We start from the raw sequence: 19,349 nt of genomic DNA, 5'->3' as shown, positions 1-19,349 counted from the left end.
CTCCGTGGTTCATGCGCTCCAGGTCCGTTAGCCGGTGTAACTCGACTTCAGGGAGAGGATGAGGAGGACGAGGAGGTTGAGCAAGACGGGGAGAACAAGAAGGAGGAGGTGATTTAAGCTGGTTTGCGGTCGTTGGATTTGTGCACGGTAAGTATAATATTTTTATAATATTTAATGGCAATTGTAATTATATTTCATCTAAAATTTCGTAAACTTGTCATCTTCACAATAAATTATTTCAATTCATTTTTCGCGCAAGCCCAAGTTCAGTAGATGTCAATGCGCTAATATAGTTTCTATAATTTGTTATAACTTTCTCATAATATTGTTGGCATAGTGTATCAATAAAAAAATTATATTAATCCTTACACAATATTTTTGATGTGTTCTAATACTGAAAATATTTATTAGTATTCGTGGTATAACCCAACGTGGTTAACGGTGGTTGTTGGAGGTGGTTGGCGGTGGTTGGAGGTGGTCGGACGTGGTTAGGGGTGGTTGCGGCTGATCGAGGTAGACGAGGAGGAGCAAGACAAGGAGGACGAGGAGAACAAGGTGGACGAGGAGGACGAGGATTTCTGCACAGTGAAAAAAACACTTTTATAACATTTAATGGCAATTGTATTTATATTTTATCTAAAAATTTTGACACTTGTCATGTTTTTAATGAATTATTTTAGGTCGTTATTCGCGCAGGCCTAAATTCAGTAGCTATCAATGCGCTAACAAAATTTCTTTCATTTTTTATAATTTTCTCAATCTTCTTGGTATAACGTGTCAATAAAAAAATTATATTAATCCTTACACAATATTTTTGATATGTTCTGATACTGAAAATATTTATTGCTATTTCAGGTACAACTTGAGGTGGTTATCGGTGGTTGTTCGAGGTGGTTAGCGATTGTTGGAGGTGGTCGGGGGTGGACGAGGAGGAGGACGAACTGAACTGAGTCTCAAAGCCCTGTTGACATAAAAGCAGCTATTCGATAGAAATTATAGTTTATAGTTTACACAGCCCATTGCATGATATTTCATTACAAATACATACGTTTCAATGTATTTAGGAATAATTTATCAAATATACGATAAAATTGATGCACCGGATCATCGTCGACTTTAACTTTTGAAATGTCCTACCATTTTCGAACACCTCCTACCTCCCCCTGCCACCTCCGACCATCAATGGCCACTTTCGACCACCCCCTATCACCTTTTGCCAGCGCCGACCACCTCCTAACATTTCCGAACACCTCCGACCATCCTATTTAGCTATATTACCAGATTAGCTATGATATGAAAAGAGAAGAATTATTCATTTCGAAATGGGATTCTATTCGACGCGCGCTCGATGTATTCCATAACATTAGTATTCATAATTATTCCAACAACTTTTCATTTGCTCTCTCGATCTTGAATTTTCATAGGCATAGAATCGAAACGTTGTTTTAGCTGGTCGCAAGTGAAGTATCTGCGTTGGGTGGAGGAGCAGAATTGTTTTTCGAAAAGTATTCGGATGGAAAAAAATTCAGAGTAACTGTAATACATCACGGATGCGCTAATTTTGAACGAGATGAAATGGATGCTTCGTATATGAGACGGTATTTAACGCTGCGTAGTGGTTTAAAGACCTAGAAAGGTGATAGGGAGAGAAAGAACGACGCTTCTTAACACTTCGAGTGTATTTTAACACACATTTGAAAGATACGAGCGATATTTTTCATCATCCAACTGTCGCAGAACGGCAGCGTTATTAGCCGACCCGTTCACTGAAGAATATATCTTCAGTCAACGGCTGACCATCGAAGGGCCTGGTCGCTTGAGTCTGGAATCGGCAGGAGAGATAAAGTGTGTATTTCTTGTATGAAATGTGAAAGCTAAAATCATTATACATCATATCATATCATCATACCTCATACATCATACATCATACATCGTACATCATACATCATCATACATAGTATCAAAGTTCGAAATCATAGTTTGGATGTCGGACGTTCAGAAAGTGACGTCACCAATTCAAAATCAGCTAGCCGAATTCCTCAGTCTGGAAACAACCGCGCAGTAGAGCGGACGGATGAGAGTTGCGCTCCGCAAATTTCGAGTACCGGGTTCTCAACCTCCCGGATCCCGCGCTTCGGGTCCGCTACGCGGTGAAACTCGACTTCCAAGATAAGCGCTCCGTGGTTCCTGGTTCACGTTTACAATAAATTACTTCAATTCCTTTTTCGCGCAACCCCAAATTCGGTAGCTGTCAGTCCGCTAATAAAATTTCTCGACTTCCAGGATAAGCGCTCCGTGGTTCCTGGTTCACGTTTACAACAAATTATTTCAATTCGTTTTTCGCGCAACCCCAAATTCGGTAGCTGTCAGTCCGCTAATACAATTTCTCGACTTCCAGGATAAGCGCTCCGTGGTTCCTGGTTCACGTTTACAACAAATTATTTCAATTCGTTTTTCGCGCAACCCCAAATTCGGTAGCTGTCAGTCCGCTAATAAAATTTCTCGACTTCCAGGATAAGCGCTCCGTGGTTCTTGGTTCACGTTTACAATAAATTATTTCAATTCCTTTTTCGCGCAACCCCAAATTCGGTAGCTGTCAGTCCGCTAATAAAATTTCTCGACTTCCGGGATAAGCGCTCCGTGGTTCCTGGTTCACGTTTACAACAAATTATTTCAATTCGTTTTTCGCGCAAGCCCAAATTCGGTAGCTGTGAGTCCGCTAATAAAATTTCTCGACTTCCGGGATAAGCGCTCCGTGGTTCCTGGTTCACGTTTACAACAAATTATTTCAATTCGTTTTTCGCGCAACCCCAAATTCGGTAGCTGTCAGTCCGCTAATAAAATTTCTCGACTTCCAGGATAAGCGCTCCGTGGTTCCTGGTTCACGTTTACAATAAATAATTTCAATTCGTTTTTCGCGCAAGCCCAAATTCAGTAGCTGTCAGTGCGCTAATAAAATTCCTATAACTTTACAATCTTCTCATAATCTTTTCGGTAAAATATGTCGATAAAAAAATTATATCAAACCTTACACATTATTTTTGATTTGTTCTCACGCTGAAAATATTTATTAGTATTCGAGGTATAACTCGAGGTGGTTGGCGGTTTTCGTTGGAGGTAGTTAGGGGTGGTTGCGGGTAATCTCGGTGATTCAGGAGGAGGGGGACGAGGATTTGTGCTCGGTGAGTAAAACACGTTTATAATATTTCATGGCAATTGTAATTATATTTCATCTGAAATATTACAAAATTGTCACGTTTACAATAAATTATTTCAATTCATTTTTCGTGCAAGCACATATTTAGTAGCTATGAATAATCTTATACAATTTATTATATTATGAATTAATTAATTAATATTCTTATAATATTTGATGGCAATTGTAATTATATTTCATCTGAAATACTACAAACTTGTCACCTTTACAATAAATTATTTCAATTCATTTTTCGTGCAAGCACAAATTCAGTTGCTACGAATAAGCTTATACAATTTATTATATTATTAATTAATTATTTAATCAATTAATCAATTATATTAATCCTTACACAATATTTTCGCTGTATTCTTATACTGAAAATATTTATTACTATTCAAGGTATAACCTGAGGTGGTTGAAGGTGGTCGGAGGTGGACGAGGAGGAGGACGAGGAGGACGAGGATTTGTGCTGGGTGAGTAAAACACTTTTATAATATTTGATGGCAACTGTAATTATATTTCATCTGAAATATTACAAACTTGTCACGTTTACAATAAATTATTTCAATTCATTTTTCGTGCAAGCACATATTCAGCAGCTATGAATAATCTTGTACAATTTATTATATTATTAATTAATTGATTAATTACATTAATCCTTACACAATATTTTTGATGTATTCCTATACTAAAAATATTCATTACTATTCCAGGTATTACCCGAGGTGGTCGGAGGTGGACGAGGAGGAGGACGAGCTGGACGAGGAAGAGGACCAGGTGGACGAGGAGGAGGACGAGGTGGACGAGGAGGAGGCGGGGTGGGTCGTGGGAGAGGACCTCTCCTCTCCTCAGAGGAGGGGAGGGGGAGGAGCAGGGAAGGGGGAGAGGCGGGCGGGGAGGGGGTAGGGACGGGAAGGGAAGGGAAGGGAAGGGCAGGGAAGGGAAGGGAAGGGAAGGGGAGGGGGCGGGGAGGGAAGGGAAGGGAAGGGAAGGGAAGGGAAGGGAAGGGAAGGGAAGGGAAGGGAAGGGAAGGGAAGGGAAGGGAAGGGGGGAGGGGGGGAGAGGGAGGGCGGGTGGGCGGGAGGAAGGGAGGGAGGGCGGGAGGGAGGGAGGCAGAAGGAAGGGCCGGGCGGGCGGGTGGGCGTGTGGGGGACTTGCACTGACATCCATCGTCCACTCCCTCCTTCCCTCCCTCCCGCCCTCCCTCCCTCCCTCCCTCCCTCCCTCGCTCCCTCCCGCCCGCCCGCCCGTCCGCCCGCCCTCCCTCCCTCCCTCCCGCCCCCTCCCCGCCCCCTCCCCGCCCCCTCCCCTCCCCGCCCCTTCCCATCCCCCTGCCCGCCCACCTCTCCCCCTTCCCTGCCCCTCCCCCTCCCCTCCTCTGAGGAGAGGAGAGGTCCTCTCCCACGACCCACCCCGCCTCCTCCTCGTCCACCTCGTCCTCCTCCTCGTCCACCTGGTCCTCCTCCTCGTCCAGCTCGTCCTCCTCCTCGTCCACCTCCGACCACCTCGGGTAATACCTGGAATAGTAATGAATATTTTTAGTATAGGAACACATCAAAAATATTGTGTAAGGATTAATGTAATTAATCAATTAATTAATAATATAATAAATTGTACAATATTATTCATAACTACTGAATATGTGATTGCACGAAAAATGAATTGAAATAATTTATTGTAAACGTGACAAGTTTGTAATATTTCAGATGAAATATAATTACAATTGCCATCAAATATTATAAAAGTGTTTTACTCACCCAGCAACCTTATCCTGGAAGTCGAGAAATTGTGTTAGCGGACTGACAGCTACCGAATTTGGGGTTGCGCGAAAAAGGAATTGAAATAATTTGTTGTAAACGTGAACCAGGAACCACGGAGCGCTTATCCTGGAAGTCGAGAAATTTTATTAGCGGACTGACAGCTACCGAATTTGGGGTTGCGCGAAAAACGAATTGAAATAATTTGTTGTAAACGTGAACCAGGAACCACGGAGCGCTTATCCTGGAAGTCGAGAAATTTTATTAGCGGACTGACAGCTACCGAATTTGGGGTTGCGCGAAAAAGGAATTGAAATAATTTATTGTAAACGTGAACCAAGAACCACGGAGCGCTTATCCTGGAAGTCGAGAAATTTTATTAGCGGACTGACAGCTACCGAATTTGGGGTTGCGCGAAAAAGGAATTGAAATAATTTGTTGTAAACGTGAACCAGGAACCACGGAGCGCTTATCCTGGAAGTCGAGAAATTTTATTAGCGGACTGACAGCTACCGAATTTGGGGTTGCGCGAAAAACGAATTGAAATAATTTGTTGTAAACGTGAACCAGGAACCACGGAGCGCTTATCCTGGAAGTCGAGAAATTTTATTAGCGGACTGACAGCTACCGAATTTGGGGTTGCGCGAAAAAGGAATTGAAATAATTTATTGTAAACGTGAACCAAGAACCACGGAGCGCTTATCCTGGAAGTCGAGAAATTTTATTAGCGGACTGACAGCTACCGAATTTGGGGTTGCGCGAAAAAGGAATTGAAATAATTTGTTGTAAACGTGAACCAGGAACCACGGAGCGCTTATCCTGGAAGTCGAGAAATTTTATTAGCGGACTGACAGCTACCGAATTTGGGGTTGCGCGAAAAACGAATTGAAATAATTTATTGTAAACGTGAACCAAGAACCACGGAGCGCTTATCCTGGAAGTCGAGAAATTTTATTAGCGGACTGACAGCTACCGAATTTGGGGTTGCGCGAAAAACGAATTGAAATAATTTGTTGTAAACGTGAACCAGGAACCACGGAGCGCTTATCCCGGAAGTCGAGAAATTTTATTAGCGGACTGACAGCTACCGAATTTGGGGTTGCGCGAAAAAGGAATTGAAATAATTTATTGTAAACGTGAACCAAGAACCACGGAGCGCTTATCCCGGAAGTCGAGAAATTTTATTAGCGGACTGACAGCTACCGAATTTGGGGTTGCGCGAAAAACGAATTGAAATAATTTGTTGTAAACGTGAACCAGGAACCACGGAGCGCTTATCCTGGAAGTCGAGAAATTTTATTAGCGGACTGACAGCTACCGAATTTGGGGTTGCGCGAAAAACGAATTGAAATAATTTGTTGTAAACGTGAACCAGGAACCACGGAGCGCTTATCCTGGAAGTCGAGAAATTTTATTAGCGGACTGACAGCTACCGAATTTGGGGTTGCGCGAAAAACGAATTGAAATAATTTGTTGTAAACGTGAACCAGAAACCACGGAGCGCTTATCCTGGAAGTCGAGAAATTTTATTAGCGGACTGACAGCTACCGAATTTGGGGTTGCGCGAAAAACGAATTGAAATAATTTGTTGTAAACGTGAACCAGGAACCACGGAGCGCTTATCCTGGAAGTCGAGAAATTTTGTTAGCGGACTGACAGCTACCGAATTTGGGGTTGCGCGAAAAAGGAATTGAAATAATTTGTTGTAAACGTGAACCAGGAACCACGGAGCGCTTATCCTGGAAGTCGAGAAATTTTATTAGCGGACTCACAGCTACCGAATTTGGGCTTGCGCGAAAAACGAATTGAAATAATTTGTTGTAAACGTGAACCAGGAACCACGGAGCGCTTATCCTGGAAGTCGAGAAATTTTATTAGCGGACTGACAGCTACCGAATTTGGGGTTGCGCGAAAAACGAATTGAAATAATTTGTTGTAAACGTGAACCAGGAACCACGGAGCGCTTATCCTGGAAGTCGAGAAATTTTATTAGCGGACTGACAGCTACCGAATTTGGGGTTGCGCGAAAAAGGAATTGAAGTAATTTATTGTAAACGTGAACCAGGAACCACGGAGCGCTTATCTTGGAAGTCGAGTTTCACCGCGTAGCGGACCCGAAGCGCGGGATCCGGGAGGTTGAGAACCCGGTACTCGAAATACGTAGCGAACCCGAAGCGCGGGATCCGGGAGGTTGAGAACCCGGTACTCGAAATTTGCGGAGCGCAACTCTCATCCGTCCGCTCTACTGCGCGGTTGTTTCCAGACTGAGGAATTCGGCTAGCTGATTTTGAATTGGTGACGTCACTTTCTGAACGTCCGACATCCAAACTATGATTTCGAACTTTGATACTATGTATGATGATGTATGATGTACGATGTATGATGTATGATGTATGAGGTATGATGATATGATATGATGTATAATGATTTTAGCTTTCACATTTCATACAAGAAATACACACTTTATCTCTCCTGCCGATTCCAGACTCAAGCGACCAGGCCCTTCGATGGTCAGCCGTTGACTGAAGATATATTCTTCAGTGAACGGGTCGGCTAATAACGCTGCCGTTCTGCGACAGTTGGATGATGAAAAATATCGCTCGTATCTTTCAAATGTGTGTTAAAATACACTCGAAGTGTTAAGAAGCGTCGTTCTTTCTCTCCCTATCACCTTTCTAGGTCTTTAAACCACTACGCAGCGTTAAATACCGTCTCATATACGAAGCATCCATTTCATCTCGTTCAAAATTAGCGCATCCGTGATGTATTACAGTTACTCTGAATTTTTTTCCATCCGAATACTTTTCGAAAAACAATTCTGCTCCTCCACCCAACGCAGATACTTCACTTGCGACCAGCTAAAACAACGTTTCGATTCTATGCCTATGAAAATTCAAGATCGAGAGAGCAAATGAAAAGTTGTTGGAATAATTATGAATACTAATGTTATGGAATACATCGAGCGCGCGTCGAATAGAATCCCATTTCGAAATGAATAATTCTTCTCTTTTCATATCATAGCTAATCTGGTAATATAGCTAAATAGGATGGTCGGAGGTGTTCGGAAATGTTAGGAGGTGGTCGGCGCTGGCAAAAGGTGATAGGGGGTGGTCGAAAGTGGCCATTGATGGTCGGAGGTGGCAGGGGGAGGTAGGAGGTGTTCGAAAATGGTAGGACATTTCAAAAGTTAAAGTCGACGATGATCCGGTGCATCAATTTTATCGTATATTTGATAAATTATTCCTAAATACATTGAAACGTATGTATTTGTAATGAAATATCATGCAATGGGCTGTGTAAACTATAAACTATAATTTCTATCGAATAGCTGCTTTTATGTCAACAGGGCTTTGAGACTCAGTTCAGTTCGTCCTCCTCCTCGTCCACCCCCGACCACCTCCAACAATCGCTAACCACCTCGAACAACCACCGATAACCACCTCAAGTTGTACCTGAAATAGCAATAAATATTTTCAGTATCAGAACATATCAAAAATATTACGTGAGGATTAATATTTGAAAAGTGCTGGAATAAATTTTTTCTGGCACTGTTCGGACGCAATTTTGCGAGACGAATCGATTTAGCGCAGTCCCGATACGCTGCGAGCAGCGGATAAAAAGTTACAGCCAAAAAACCAGAACCTCAGATTTCGACATTTTTCAGCAGGTGCTTTTTCCTTCGTGATTTCTTTCCTGTTGATCCCACGCTGTTTTCGCTGCGTTTTCTGAGTTCCTGGGGGTCCAATTGGTCATAGAAATCAAATCTAAGACCAAAAATTTTTCGCCCAAAAAATAAGTAAGGCTAACCCCTTTGTCTTCTTGACGAAAATTTTCGCGATTTTGGATAGTGTTGGAATAGATTATTTCTGGCACCATTCCGACGTAACTTTGCAACAGGAATCGATTGGGCGCAGTCCCAATCCGCTGCGAGCAACGGATAAGAAGTTAGAGCCAAAAAACGAGTATCCGAGTTTTCGCCATTTTTCAGCTAGTGCTCTTTTCCTCGTCATTTCTCTGCTGTTGGTCCGACGCAATTTCTGCTGCGTTTTCTGAGTTCGTGGGGGTCCAATTGGTCAGAAAATGGTCTTACAAATCGAATCTGAGACCAAAAATTTTTCACCTAAAAAATAAGTAAGGCTAACCCCTTTGTCTTTTAGACGAAAATTTTCGCGATCTTGGATAGTGCTAGAATAAATTCTTTCTGGCACTATTCCGACGTAATTTTGCCGTCGGGTTATACATCAAATACTGATAAATAAGCGCGTGTCCTGGAAGTCAAATTCCACCAGGTAGCGTACCCGGAGCGCAGGAACCACGGAGCGCTTGTTTCTGAAGACGAGTTTCACCAGGTAGTGAATCTGGAGTGCAGAAACTCCGGAGCACTTGTTCTGAAGCTCGAAATTTACCAGGTGGAGGAGATGGACGGTCAGAACTATGGAGAATTAGTCCTGAAGGTCACAAGTCACCAGGTCAAGGACCTGGAGTGCAAAAACTACGGAGCGCGAGTCCTGGAGGTCAAGATCCACCGGGATGGAGGACCTGGACAGCCAGAACTACGGGAAATTAGTCATGATGGTCAAAAGTCACGAGGTAGCGAACCTGGAGCGCAGGAACCACGGAGCACGTATTCCTGAAGTCGAGTTTCATCAGGTAGCGGACCTGGAGTGCAGAAACTACGCAGCGCTTGTTTAAAAGTCACCAGGTCACGAACCTGGACAGCCAGAACTACGGAAAATTAGTCCTGAAGGTCAAAAGTCACTAGGTCAAGGACCTGGGCGACCAGAACTACGGAGCGCTTGTCATGGAAGTCGAGTTTTATCAGATAGTGGACCTGGAGCGTAGAAAACACGGACTGCTTGTCCTGGAACTCGAGTAGCACCAGAACGTGGACCCGGAGCGCAAGATCCAGGAGGTAGAGAACCCGGTACTCGAAATCTGCTGAGCGCGATTCTCATAGGTCCGCTCTACTGCGCGGTTGTTTCCAGACTGAAGAATTCGGCTAGCTGATTTTCAATCGATGACGTCAAGAGAAAAAAAAATCTTGGTTAACGTCACTTTCTGAACATCCGAACATACCAACTTTGGTTCCGAACTTTAATACTATGTATGATGTATGATGTATGATGACGTATGATGTATGATTTATGATGATATGATATGATGTATAATGATTTTCGTTTTCACATTTCAGACAAGAAATACGCACGTTATCTTTCCTGCCGATTCCAGACTCAAGCGGCAAGGCCCTTCGATGGTTAGCCGTTGACTAAAGATATATTTTTCAGTTATCGGGGTGTGTATTTGTATAAAAATATACAAACCACTAATCTGTACGCATAGGTATGCAAACGTATCCCTATAGTAATAGTGGTTCAGTGCGTTGACTGTATTAGTGGTTCCGCGTGGGTCCATCGGAATATCAACATCAGCCGTTTCGTCCAATTCCAACAGCCTTCGTAGTTCACTGCGTGCCAGTGCGTGCTATTGTGATCTTACTATTGCGGTATTGCAACAGACATTTGGAAAAAGTTACCCGATACAAGCAGTAGAGAATTGACTAGTAGTTAACTGCTCTTGTACGGTTTATCATTTGTCGTATTACATTTTACGATCTGCAGTAACATTTGTATTGAGTTAATATGAGGAATCTCGGTTTATATCTTTCTATTTTTCTGATAACGTGGAAAATCGTGACATGCGAAGAGAATGAAGCCGAAGACCCGGTGTCTATGACCAGGCACAACGAAGACAAGTAAGTTCGTTTGCGTTACATCTTAGGTACATATTCGACTAGGTACACAAAAACGGTTTCTGTTTATTTAAGTATCAGTGTATTATGTCATGTGATAATTAATGTATCACTCCACGAATAGCATCCCACACATAACCTTAAAAGTTTGCATTGAATTTATCTACATGCAAAAGTTAGATAAAAGTTGAAGTTTTTCTTAATAGATTGTTTATCGTAAAACTTAGATAACCTATTAATATTTTTCAGAAAAGACACATATTTCGTGGATCCATACTCGTTTGATTACGATAGAGCAAACAAAAAGATGGCCAGCGGGCAAGTGGTTCAGTTTCCACGGTCAGTTTTCAATTTTCAAAGATTTAAGAATTGTTGCCTTCTGAATTGAAATCTCAACTAATTGCAGTGGCTGAAATGCTGTTCAGAACTGAAGAAAATTTTATCAACGACGATCAATGTCAGCGAGACTTGAAACGGTGCAAAGATACCCTTGAGAAGATTGAACCTGATGGACTCTTTGCCAAGCGACTTATTAATCTGTTGCTTTCAAATGCCAAGTTTAAGGTATATGTTATAATTGTTTATAAATCTTGTTTGAAGTAAATAAGTGAAGTACGCAAAAATATGTTTTAAAACAATTAATATATTTAGGAAAATGGGGAGCTGCTGAGTGGCTCCATATTTCTATCTGGAACCAAAGAACAAATTCAAAAAATCCAAGAATATGGCAATGGGAAAATTACAATGCGTCAAGTCGATGCTATCTTTACTGACATTATTAAGTCAACTAGTAATGTATTCACTGAGGTTCTTTCGGTAATTGACCAGTTACTTGTCACCTATCGTCAACATGTACGTATTAAAATGTTCCGTTTACTTTTAATTTTACATGAGAAAAAAATAAAATAATATCCTTCACTAAAATATCCAATTGTGTTACATATGCACAAATCATCTTCAATTCAATTTTGTGTTCGTGTTAAATTGACCATATTATACTTATTGTAACGCAGGAAAAGATCTTTACAACAGTGTTTGCATCTTCAGCAATACTCCTATTCATCAAACTTACAAACTGGAGTACTGGGAAAGTTATCATTACCTTTATTGCAATTGGCTTTCTGATCAGCTATATTATGATGTGGTCACAGCTTTTAAAGGTATGTAAAGAAGATTGAAAACCAGCTTTGTGCGAAATTCGTGCATTGAATTCGGATAATTGATGCAAGTGTTAATTAAATTACAACAAAACTAATTTAAACTAAATATATCCTGGTATCCATCTTATGGATGCTGCATGTAATGTTAAATTCCGTAAAGTTTCTTAGCATCTGAGAGCTTAATCATTGTTTTTCCTTCTCGACACTCAGGAAGCTGAAATTAAACACTTCACAGCAGGAAGAATACATAAACAACCACCCATCCAGTGCGAGCCAGAAAAAATGGGTACTTGGCACAGAATCATGGGTTACTTCGATGGTGAGAAATATATTCTATGTTTCGTACCCATTTCTTTCTTTATCATTAAATACACAGCATTTTCAGGAACGGATAAATGCTTTGAGTATTACAAAGCTATCGATTACGATCCCTATCACGAAGTCACTCCAGTGGATGTACTCGTCGAGTTTTCAGATCGACTGATGTTACAACCAATTGCGCGATTTGGATCTGGAATCAGTCTTTTCATTGACAATTCCACCAGTAAGCACCAAACAATAAATGGTCCAATTCTTTTTTCCAATGTGTATTTTCATTAAAAGACATTTCGTTATTTGATTACAGAGCACTTGGGCTTTGGATTGAGATGGACCGTCACAATTCTCCTTTATGCTGCTATTGTTATATTTATCGTCTTGCTGCCTTTTTCTATATTTGGCGGTGCTTTTCGTGTCTGGTTTGGTCCATTCGGGATGTCTTTAGGAAAATCAACCACAAATCAGAGTCATACACAACAAATACACATGGTAGAGCAGCGGGAACCTGTAAAAGTTATTAAGCAGGTACAAAGACCTATTCAATCATGCCAGTGTACTTACTAGAAATTTTTTCACCTGTCATTGAATTGAAAAATTGATATAGATTATCTTCGGGTCTCAAACTAACATGTTGCTTGTTACCACGAAGTTACAGATATTATGACAAATATTTGCATCTAATTCTGATTCATGATAAGCATAGAATTTTTTCTCATCATTTGGAAATACTTGCAAGGATTATTCTGTCTTTGTTCTAGATCAACTTTGACAGTGGGTCACAAAAACCAGCCTTGAGTACATCTGCTCACACTGTAAGCAGTAATGAACTAGCAAAAGTTAAGGGCAAAGCCGGAAATGAGGAAACAACGGAGAAACAATCAAGTTTTAGTACTATGTGCAAAGCATGTTGTAGCAAAGATATATCCAGTTTGAATGACTCACATGTGACAGAGGGTGAAGATCTGGTGAATGAATCGACGAAAAGTGAAGTTCGAAAAGATGAGAAAGGAGACGGCGACTGTTGAACTATACTAATTGTTTCTAAGATATTTAACATTTATTAATAGTACTACCGAAGTAATGAATAGTAGATTTTTTAACGGCAATTTAGGTATTATTATTATCATTATTATTACTATTATTATTGCCTGTTACAAGGGAACCTGTTATACCTTGGATCTATTTTCGGTTTCGATTTATTTAGAAATCAGGCTGTGCAGATGATAATGCTAACCGAATTGAATGTTATTCTCTCAGGCCTTAGGCATGTTATAAATTTGGAACATTAATTACATATTACGATTTATACGTTTTTTGGATCTTTTCTAGAAAAGTAGATTAGGACTCAAGGTACACCCAGGTAAAGTCCAATCTGACTCACCTAATTTTAGCAGGGCATAAACAAGGTTGGCAGCAGTAGCATCTAAGTTACGTCTATTGAATAACACACACTGTATCTGCTTAATGCACCACTGCGATTGGTTAGATACTGTCGGGACACAAAAAAATTTGTTTTTTAATCATGCGATTATGTTTTCCTCGGTAGTATGTACCTACCTATTTAATATCTGGTGATCACATCAAAACACATGTTGTTGGTAAATTATGAACAAGTTGTATTGATAATAATAACTATGATATATGTATACTAACATAATATTATCGTAAAGTATTTAAAATAACGAAAATTTCGGGAATTGTGGTGTAAGGTAAATGTATTAGTTGCCAGCTACAGATATTTTACCACAGAAATAAATTAGCTGTACACTTGTTAGAAGAATCAATTGCTTCACAAGATGTGTGATTACCACAATAACTTACAAAAGGGAATGAATCGTGAGGGAAAATTTCTAAGTAAGATGAGAAGTTTCATGGTTACGAAATCTACACTAATTTCCAACCAGAGGTAAAAAAAAGTGGCCGACCACCTAATTCTTAGAGTGTATATGCTCTAGGTCGAGCCTATGGCTTGGTCACTAGCACATCCACTCTATAATCACGACAAGTACAACAACCATAACAAAAATACCAACAATAAGTTTCTCATAAGTAAACTTTACATCACGTCTCTATAATCATCCGAAAACTTCCCCAATCGGAGAACAATTAGTAATCAGAAATAATAGACACATTGTACCTGGAACATGTCCATGGTACAACACCATGTCACAATACATTAAAACAATCCACAGAATTTTTAGATTAGAAATACAATATTGCGAATTGCTATCAAACCAAAATAACGGACACCCTAGTGTGTTTCTAATTTTGCTCTATTTAGTCAGTACTGAGAAGAAATATACCCCTTTATTTTTACAAAGCTTTCCTCTATTTCCCGTAAAATTATCTCGCTTGAGCACTTGAAACCTTCCTTTAAGCAGTCGCACGAGTGTTATTTGACGTTTGAAACTTACTTATCGTTGTTATTAAGTGAAACACGTATTAATTTTGAGTATAAAAGCATACGTCCAAGGTACAATAGGGTCCCCCCTATGCCATGTTAAATTGAGCAGAAGAGTGTCAAATATTCTTCACATTGCGAATTACGTATATTAGTAGGTAATTTTGTACTGCGTACATATTTCGTTTTATTTAAATTTATATATAACTGTGGTGATTTTATTTTACAACACATACCTATATTGCAATTCTGCACTGTAAAGCTAAAATTTGCACATGTAAATTTATAGTTGATGCATTCTTTCCATGCTTCTCATAGATATATAAAATTTGTTGCCCAATGTAGATTTTTCACTGCCGATTTTTTACTAATGCTTGATGTACAAGTAAATATTATTCTCTTTTTATCGCTAAAAGGACAATGGCAGCTTCTTTTTTTTTTATTATTATTAACTCAGAAGTATAGAATTGTCATTAATATTAGTTGAAACGATCTTAAAATTCTTAAAACATAAGTCAAAACAAGCTACAAGAGATACTTTAAAACTTTAAATTATAATCGTTATGCATTTACTAAGATCGTATTTTATTAAATTTGGTTCATTAATGTTATGTTGCTGTTTGTCAGTACGTTGCATTGAAAGACTAATAATTTTAATGGTTATCAAACGTCTTATATACTATCGTCGGGTGTTTCTGAACTTGAGGTTGGAAAACCTTCATTGTTTGTTGTTGTTCAAGGGATAAAAACATTTACAAACGGATGTTTAACAACAATTTTAAAGCTTTTGATGATGCAGAGGTGTTTATCATACTGTCTCAATTTTTTTATTTAGGGCATATACAACCTAAATTGCTACTGAATTGTTGAATAGTCATAGAAAAAATTAGGGGAACTTGAATTTCGGTGTGGCATGAGTTGACAATTGTGCAATAAGAATAATCAATACAAAATTCACAAACAATTCGTAATTTTTCTCATTCGTCTTATTATTTTCGTCAATTATGTGCGTCACCTTTCTCATTCAGGAATTGCCTCGAACGACAGCTGAAGCTATGAAATTTATATTCTATAAAATTCAGAATTTGTTGTATTTTGTTTTTGCATTTACATTACTACATCTACTTAAATAGTATATGTATGTATACACATACAAAACCAGTTCAAACTGATGGAAAGTGAAAGATATCGCTGAACGTTGTATTGACGAAATGAAAGACAACTACAAAGTAACTTATTATACTAGTATATAGATTTTCTAACAATTTTAATGTTTAAACTTTTGAACTTTATAACTTATTTTTCATAAATATTGTTGCTATCATTAGTGTTTGATTATAGAAAATAGAGTTTAATTAAAAAAAACATTACATGAAAAGTACACATGGTACATATTTTTTATTACCATATTTCGATTCAAGAGCATCATATCTATTATAATCACACATAATAATGAGGGAAAAAACTCTCTTCACTTTGCAAACTTATCTTACACAGAATCTGTCCAGAATAGTGGCTACCGATGCAGTCCTCAGAACGTGACCTTTATGGTTTATATTTAAATTAACAGAGAGGAATTAAACTTTGCAGAAAGAACTGGCCATGTAGTCTTTAATCTTGGAGAAAAGAATGACTCAACTTTTAACGCACTGTAATAATTTTTAATGTTTACCTGGTTACCATCAATTATGAATAAACTTGTTTAGTGTGGGACAAGATATCACGCGATTCTTGATACACTACTTACTTAACTAACTGCTGTCCTTTAATAATCCAAGGCTTAAATATCTGAGAGCCAACTTGATTTTGGATCCTCAGCTTCTCAGACCGGTGTATTTTTGAAAATGTGGATACTACTAATCTATCAAAATTTTCAAATTTTTTTTTTATCCACCGAAGAGATTTCGCCACTTATGAAGAAAAGCATTAGAATTTTCAGTATATTTCCCACATTTCTTATTGTACATATTTGTAATGTATCATTTCATCAGGATTAGCTCAATTCAAGTTCTGCTAGTTGATTTGTTAATTTTTTTGTGCCTTTGCTTGTCATCATTGAATAAACTTTTTTACTGAAAGTCAATCTCAGCCGTTTTCAAATAACGTATTTTCGAAACATTCTTCCCAAATATGCGAAATGAAAATTCTTACGAGAGAAAATCAACCAATTTCAATGCAATCTGCTGACCATGTATTCCGAAGAACTGGATTTGGAAGCTTTGAGAATCGTTCGAACTTACTCTCGAAATTTTTGACAACTGTTAATGAAGTGATGAATATAAAGTACAATAAACTGGCATTACAATGCATAATTTTCACGCTGTTCCTGTCAACTTTTTACATCCAGACTTGATTTTAACCCTAATTAGTCACTTGGGGTGCATATTACCGCAAACATATTTCAAACTTCGTAGAGTCAAGGAATAGACTTTCATAGTTTTTTATGTTCGAAATCAATTCTATAAAAAAATAACCATTTTGTCCGTAAAAAACACGATTTGTTCGTTATCTTAACTTTGCCGATGTTTTACAATATTTAAACAATCAATTTTGATTAAGATAAGTAAACTGGCAGAGTATTTTCTACGATCTTTAACCTCTAAACGGCCGGCAACACCACTATAGTTTCAAAATAAAAATAAAAAAATATTTCGCAGCAAGCCCGGGGAATCCGCATCCCAGATGAACTGGACCCAGTTAATTGACGTTATACTGTACGTAACGTTTATTAAATGGTGTTCCGTTTGCATAAGACCGCACATATCCATGTGCACCATTTCCAGTATCGACTCTGTTGTGCTTGATGATTTCTTTTGGAATGCGCACCTGGAGATTTTTTCTTTTATGCAGTGTTTACACGTAGTTCTGATTTCACAATCTGATATTTTTATACCTGTTGCTTGTTCTTTAGTGATCAATTCATTTATTACATTCATGCCCCAATGTCCCAACGTTTTGTGCCAAGCATGTTGATAATTTTTCTCTGTGTGACCCTGATACCTGTAACACCTTATGACTTGATCTTATTTTGTTTCAACTTTGACATAAATTTGTTATAGCGATGATAAAATTGCCCTTTACTTGCCTGAAAAAAGCAAGGTCTAGGTGGTGGCCCTTGCTTCTAGCAGCATTTTCTCTCCTAGTGAGTTCGTGAGTCTTGCATAAAGGAAACATGTTTATAAATGTAACTGCAATCGATGACACGTACTGCCTGCAATGCTCGTTGTATTTACAAGACGTTTTTCAGATTGCATGACAGCGATAAAATTTGAGGTTCTTGTTACTCATGCGCATTACAGATACTGTGAGAATGATTCGATGTACAATAAAATATTTAGTATTCGTTCCATGATGAGCTGCAGTTGCTGAATTAACGGCAAATATCCTGCCAAATGCTTGTGCTGCATATTTCACCTCGACTCTTCTTATGCTTCTTCTTCGGATGTAGTATTAGGAAATCTCCATAATCCCTGGAGCTCAGTATCTAGAAAAAACATATCCAAGTGCTAAAGCAATACCAAATAATACCAATTAGCAAAATGGCAAATTCCATCATTTTTGACTGCCTTTAATTCAAAATGTTTATGTAACAGTTTTTTGCACATTTTTACAAATATGGCACATCAAGAAATGGAATAATCTCCGCTTGACTAATGTTCGTCTGATCAAGGTTATTTCTATCTCTTGATTTTAGTAGCTTTTTACGTGTCGTTGCTCTAAGTTATTTAGTTACAGCAACATTCGGCTCACCTTGGTTATGAATTGTTTCAATGATCATAAGCTCAATTCCACATAAAGCTGCCATATGTGTCCCAGTGTCTGGATTTTGTACATCATTCTGAGAACTAATAGCACTTCAATTATGATCTGCTGCAAATTCCAATAACTGTTTTGTACATCTTATGTCATTGTCTTGAGATGTTTTTACAGAGTCCGATAATCCAAAAACATCTTTCTCCGGTGAATTTGCTGTATCAGAGAAAACTGGAGGCACTGTGATCTATTTCAATCGTACCCTGTACTTATTTGGTCGATGTTCATAGTCATCGTCCATCAAGTGTTGATTATAGATAACGCTGTACTTTGTTGAATGAAGACCTTTTATATTAATGGCGTTGATCCACTGTTCTAGAAGTAGCTTCTTCTCTAGAAGAAATCTGTATCCAAAAAACAATATCAGTCAGGTTGTGACCAGGTGCATTGGAGATTTTCTTGCAATACTATTTGCAAAAGTACAGAACATAACCTAGTTAATTGCGTTATACATCGTATAAAGTTGTTAAGTTGTGTGGTGTTTTCGGATACTCACTTGAATATACGCATGCAGTAATGCTGCGGCATTACGACGTTTCCTGTACAAATACTTAGATCAAAAATACTTGCGAGACTGTAAACACAATAGCACTGTCCACCATTGAATGAGAGGTAAAGTTGTGCATATCAGAAATATCTTTGAACGTGCTTTGAACACACTTTTTTTGATGGTGTCAGCTATCTAAATTATATATAGGGTGCGTTCCGATACTGACTTCCAGTGCTGACAACAATCTCATATCTTTTGTGCAGCCGAGTTTGTGCGTAGCTCTGTCTCTGTCCTAGGGAGTTTTCAGCGCTGCCAGCTAATTTCGGAACGCATACAAGAAATCTGTAGTTAACGCTCGATATGTGAGTGCGTTCTAAGCTGTCGAGTTTATGAGAACCTCTGCTTCTGTCCTAGAGATTTTTGAGCGCTGACAGATGGTTCAGAACGCACCCTATAGGTATA

The 19,349-nt window shown here is 38.9% G+C and overlaps 1 protein-coding gene and 1 long non-coding RNA gene across 4 annotated transcripts; one reads left to right on the top strand and one right to left on the bottom strand.

The window, feature by feature from the left end:
* The first annotated feature begins 10,356 nt into the window (after positions 1–10,356).
* LOC107216664 lies at positions 10,357–13,967 on the top strand. Of its 2 annotated transcripts, none has more exons than XM_015653921.2 (9): positions 10,357–10,708; positions 10,955–11,044; positions 11,131–11,269; positions 11,357–11,557; positions 11,719–11,865; positions 12,076–12,184; positions 12,251–12,409; positions 12,491–12,708; positions 12,942–13,967. In XM_015653921.2, the coding sequence occupies exons 1-9, from the start codon at positions 10,596–10,598 to the stop codon at positions 13,206–13,208; spliced, it is 1,443 nt and encodes a 480-aa protein (XP_015509407.1). In that variant the 5' UTR covers positions 10,357–10,595; the 3' UTR covers positions 13,209–13,967. The 2 variants fall into 2 exon arrangements, with proteins under 2 accessions (XP_015509407.1, XP_046592731.1); XM_046736775.1 differs by lacking the exon at positions 10,357–10,708 and adding an exon at positions 10,840–10,880.
* Positions 13,505–19,135, bottom strand: LOC124293894. Of its 2 annotated transcripts, none has more exons than XR_006903773.1 (3): positions 18,894–19,135; positions 18,335–18,741; positions 13,505–18,068 (listed from the first exon to the last, which is right to left on the bottom strand). It is a non-coding gene; the product is annotated as an uncharacterized LOC124293894 (long non-coding RNA). The 2 variants fall into 2 exon arrangements; XR_006903774.1 differs by lacking the exon at positions 18,894–19,135 and adding an exon at positions 18,831–18,873.
* Between the last annotated feature and the right edge of the window lie 214 nt (positions 19,136–19,349).

The sequence above is a fragment of the Neodiprion lecontei genome, chromosome 4 (genome assembly GCF_021901455.1).
Source record: "Neodiprion lecontei isolate iyNeoLeco1 chromosome 4, iyNeoLeco1.1, whole genome shotgun sequence".
Classification (NCBI taxonomy): domain Eukaryota; kingdom Metazoa; phylum Arthropoda; class Insecta; order Hymenoptera; family Diprionidae; genus Neodiprion; species Neodiprion lecontei.
This window is presented reverse-complemented; position numbering and strand designations above follow the sequence as displayed.

Excerpts from the sequence above, each read along its gene's own strand:
- LOC107216664 (XM_015653921.2), top strand. The coding sequence starts at position 10,596 with ATGAGGAATCTCGGTTTATATCTTTCTATTTTTCTGATAACGTGGAAA. Across the intron at positions 11,866-12,075 it reads TGTGGTCACAGCTTTTAAAG|GAAGCTGAAATTAAACACTT; the intron begins GTATGTAAAGAA and ends CTCGACACTCAG. Across the intron at positions 12,410-12,490 it reads TTTCATTGACAATTCCACCA|AGCACTTGGGCTTTGGATTG; the intron begins GTAAGCACCAAA and ends ATTTGATTACAG.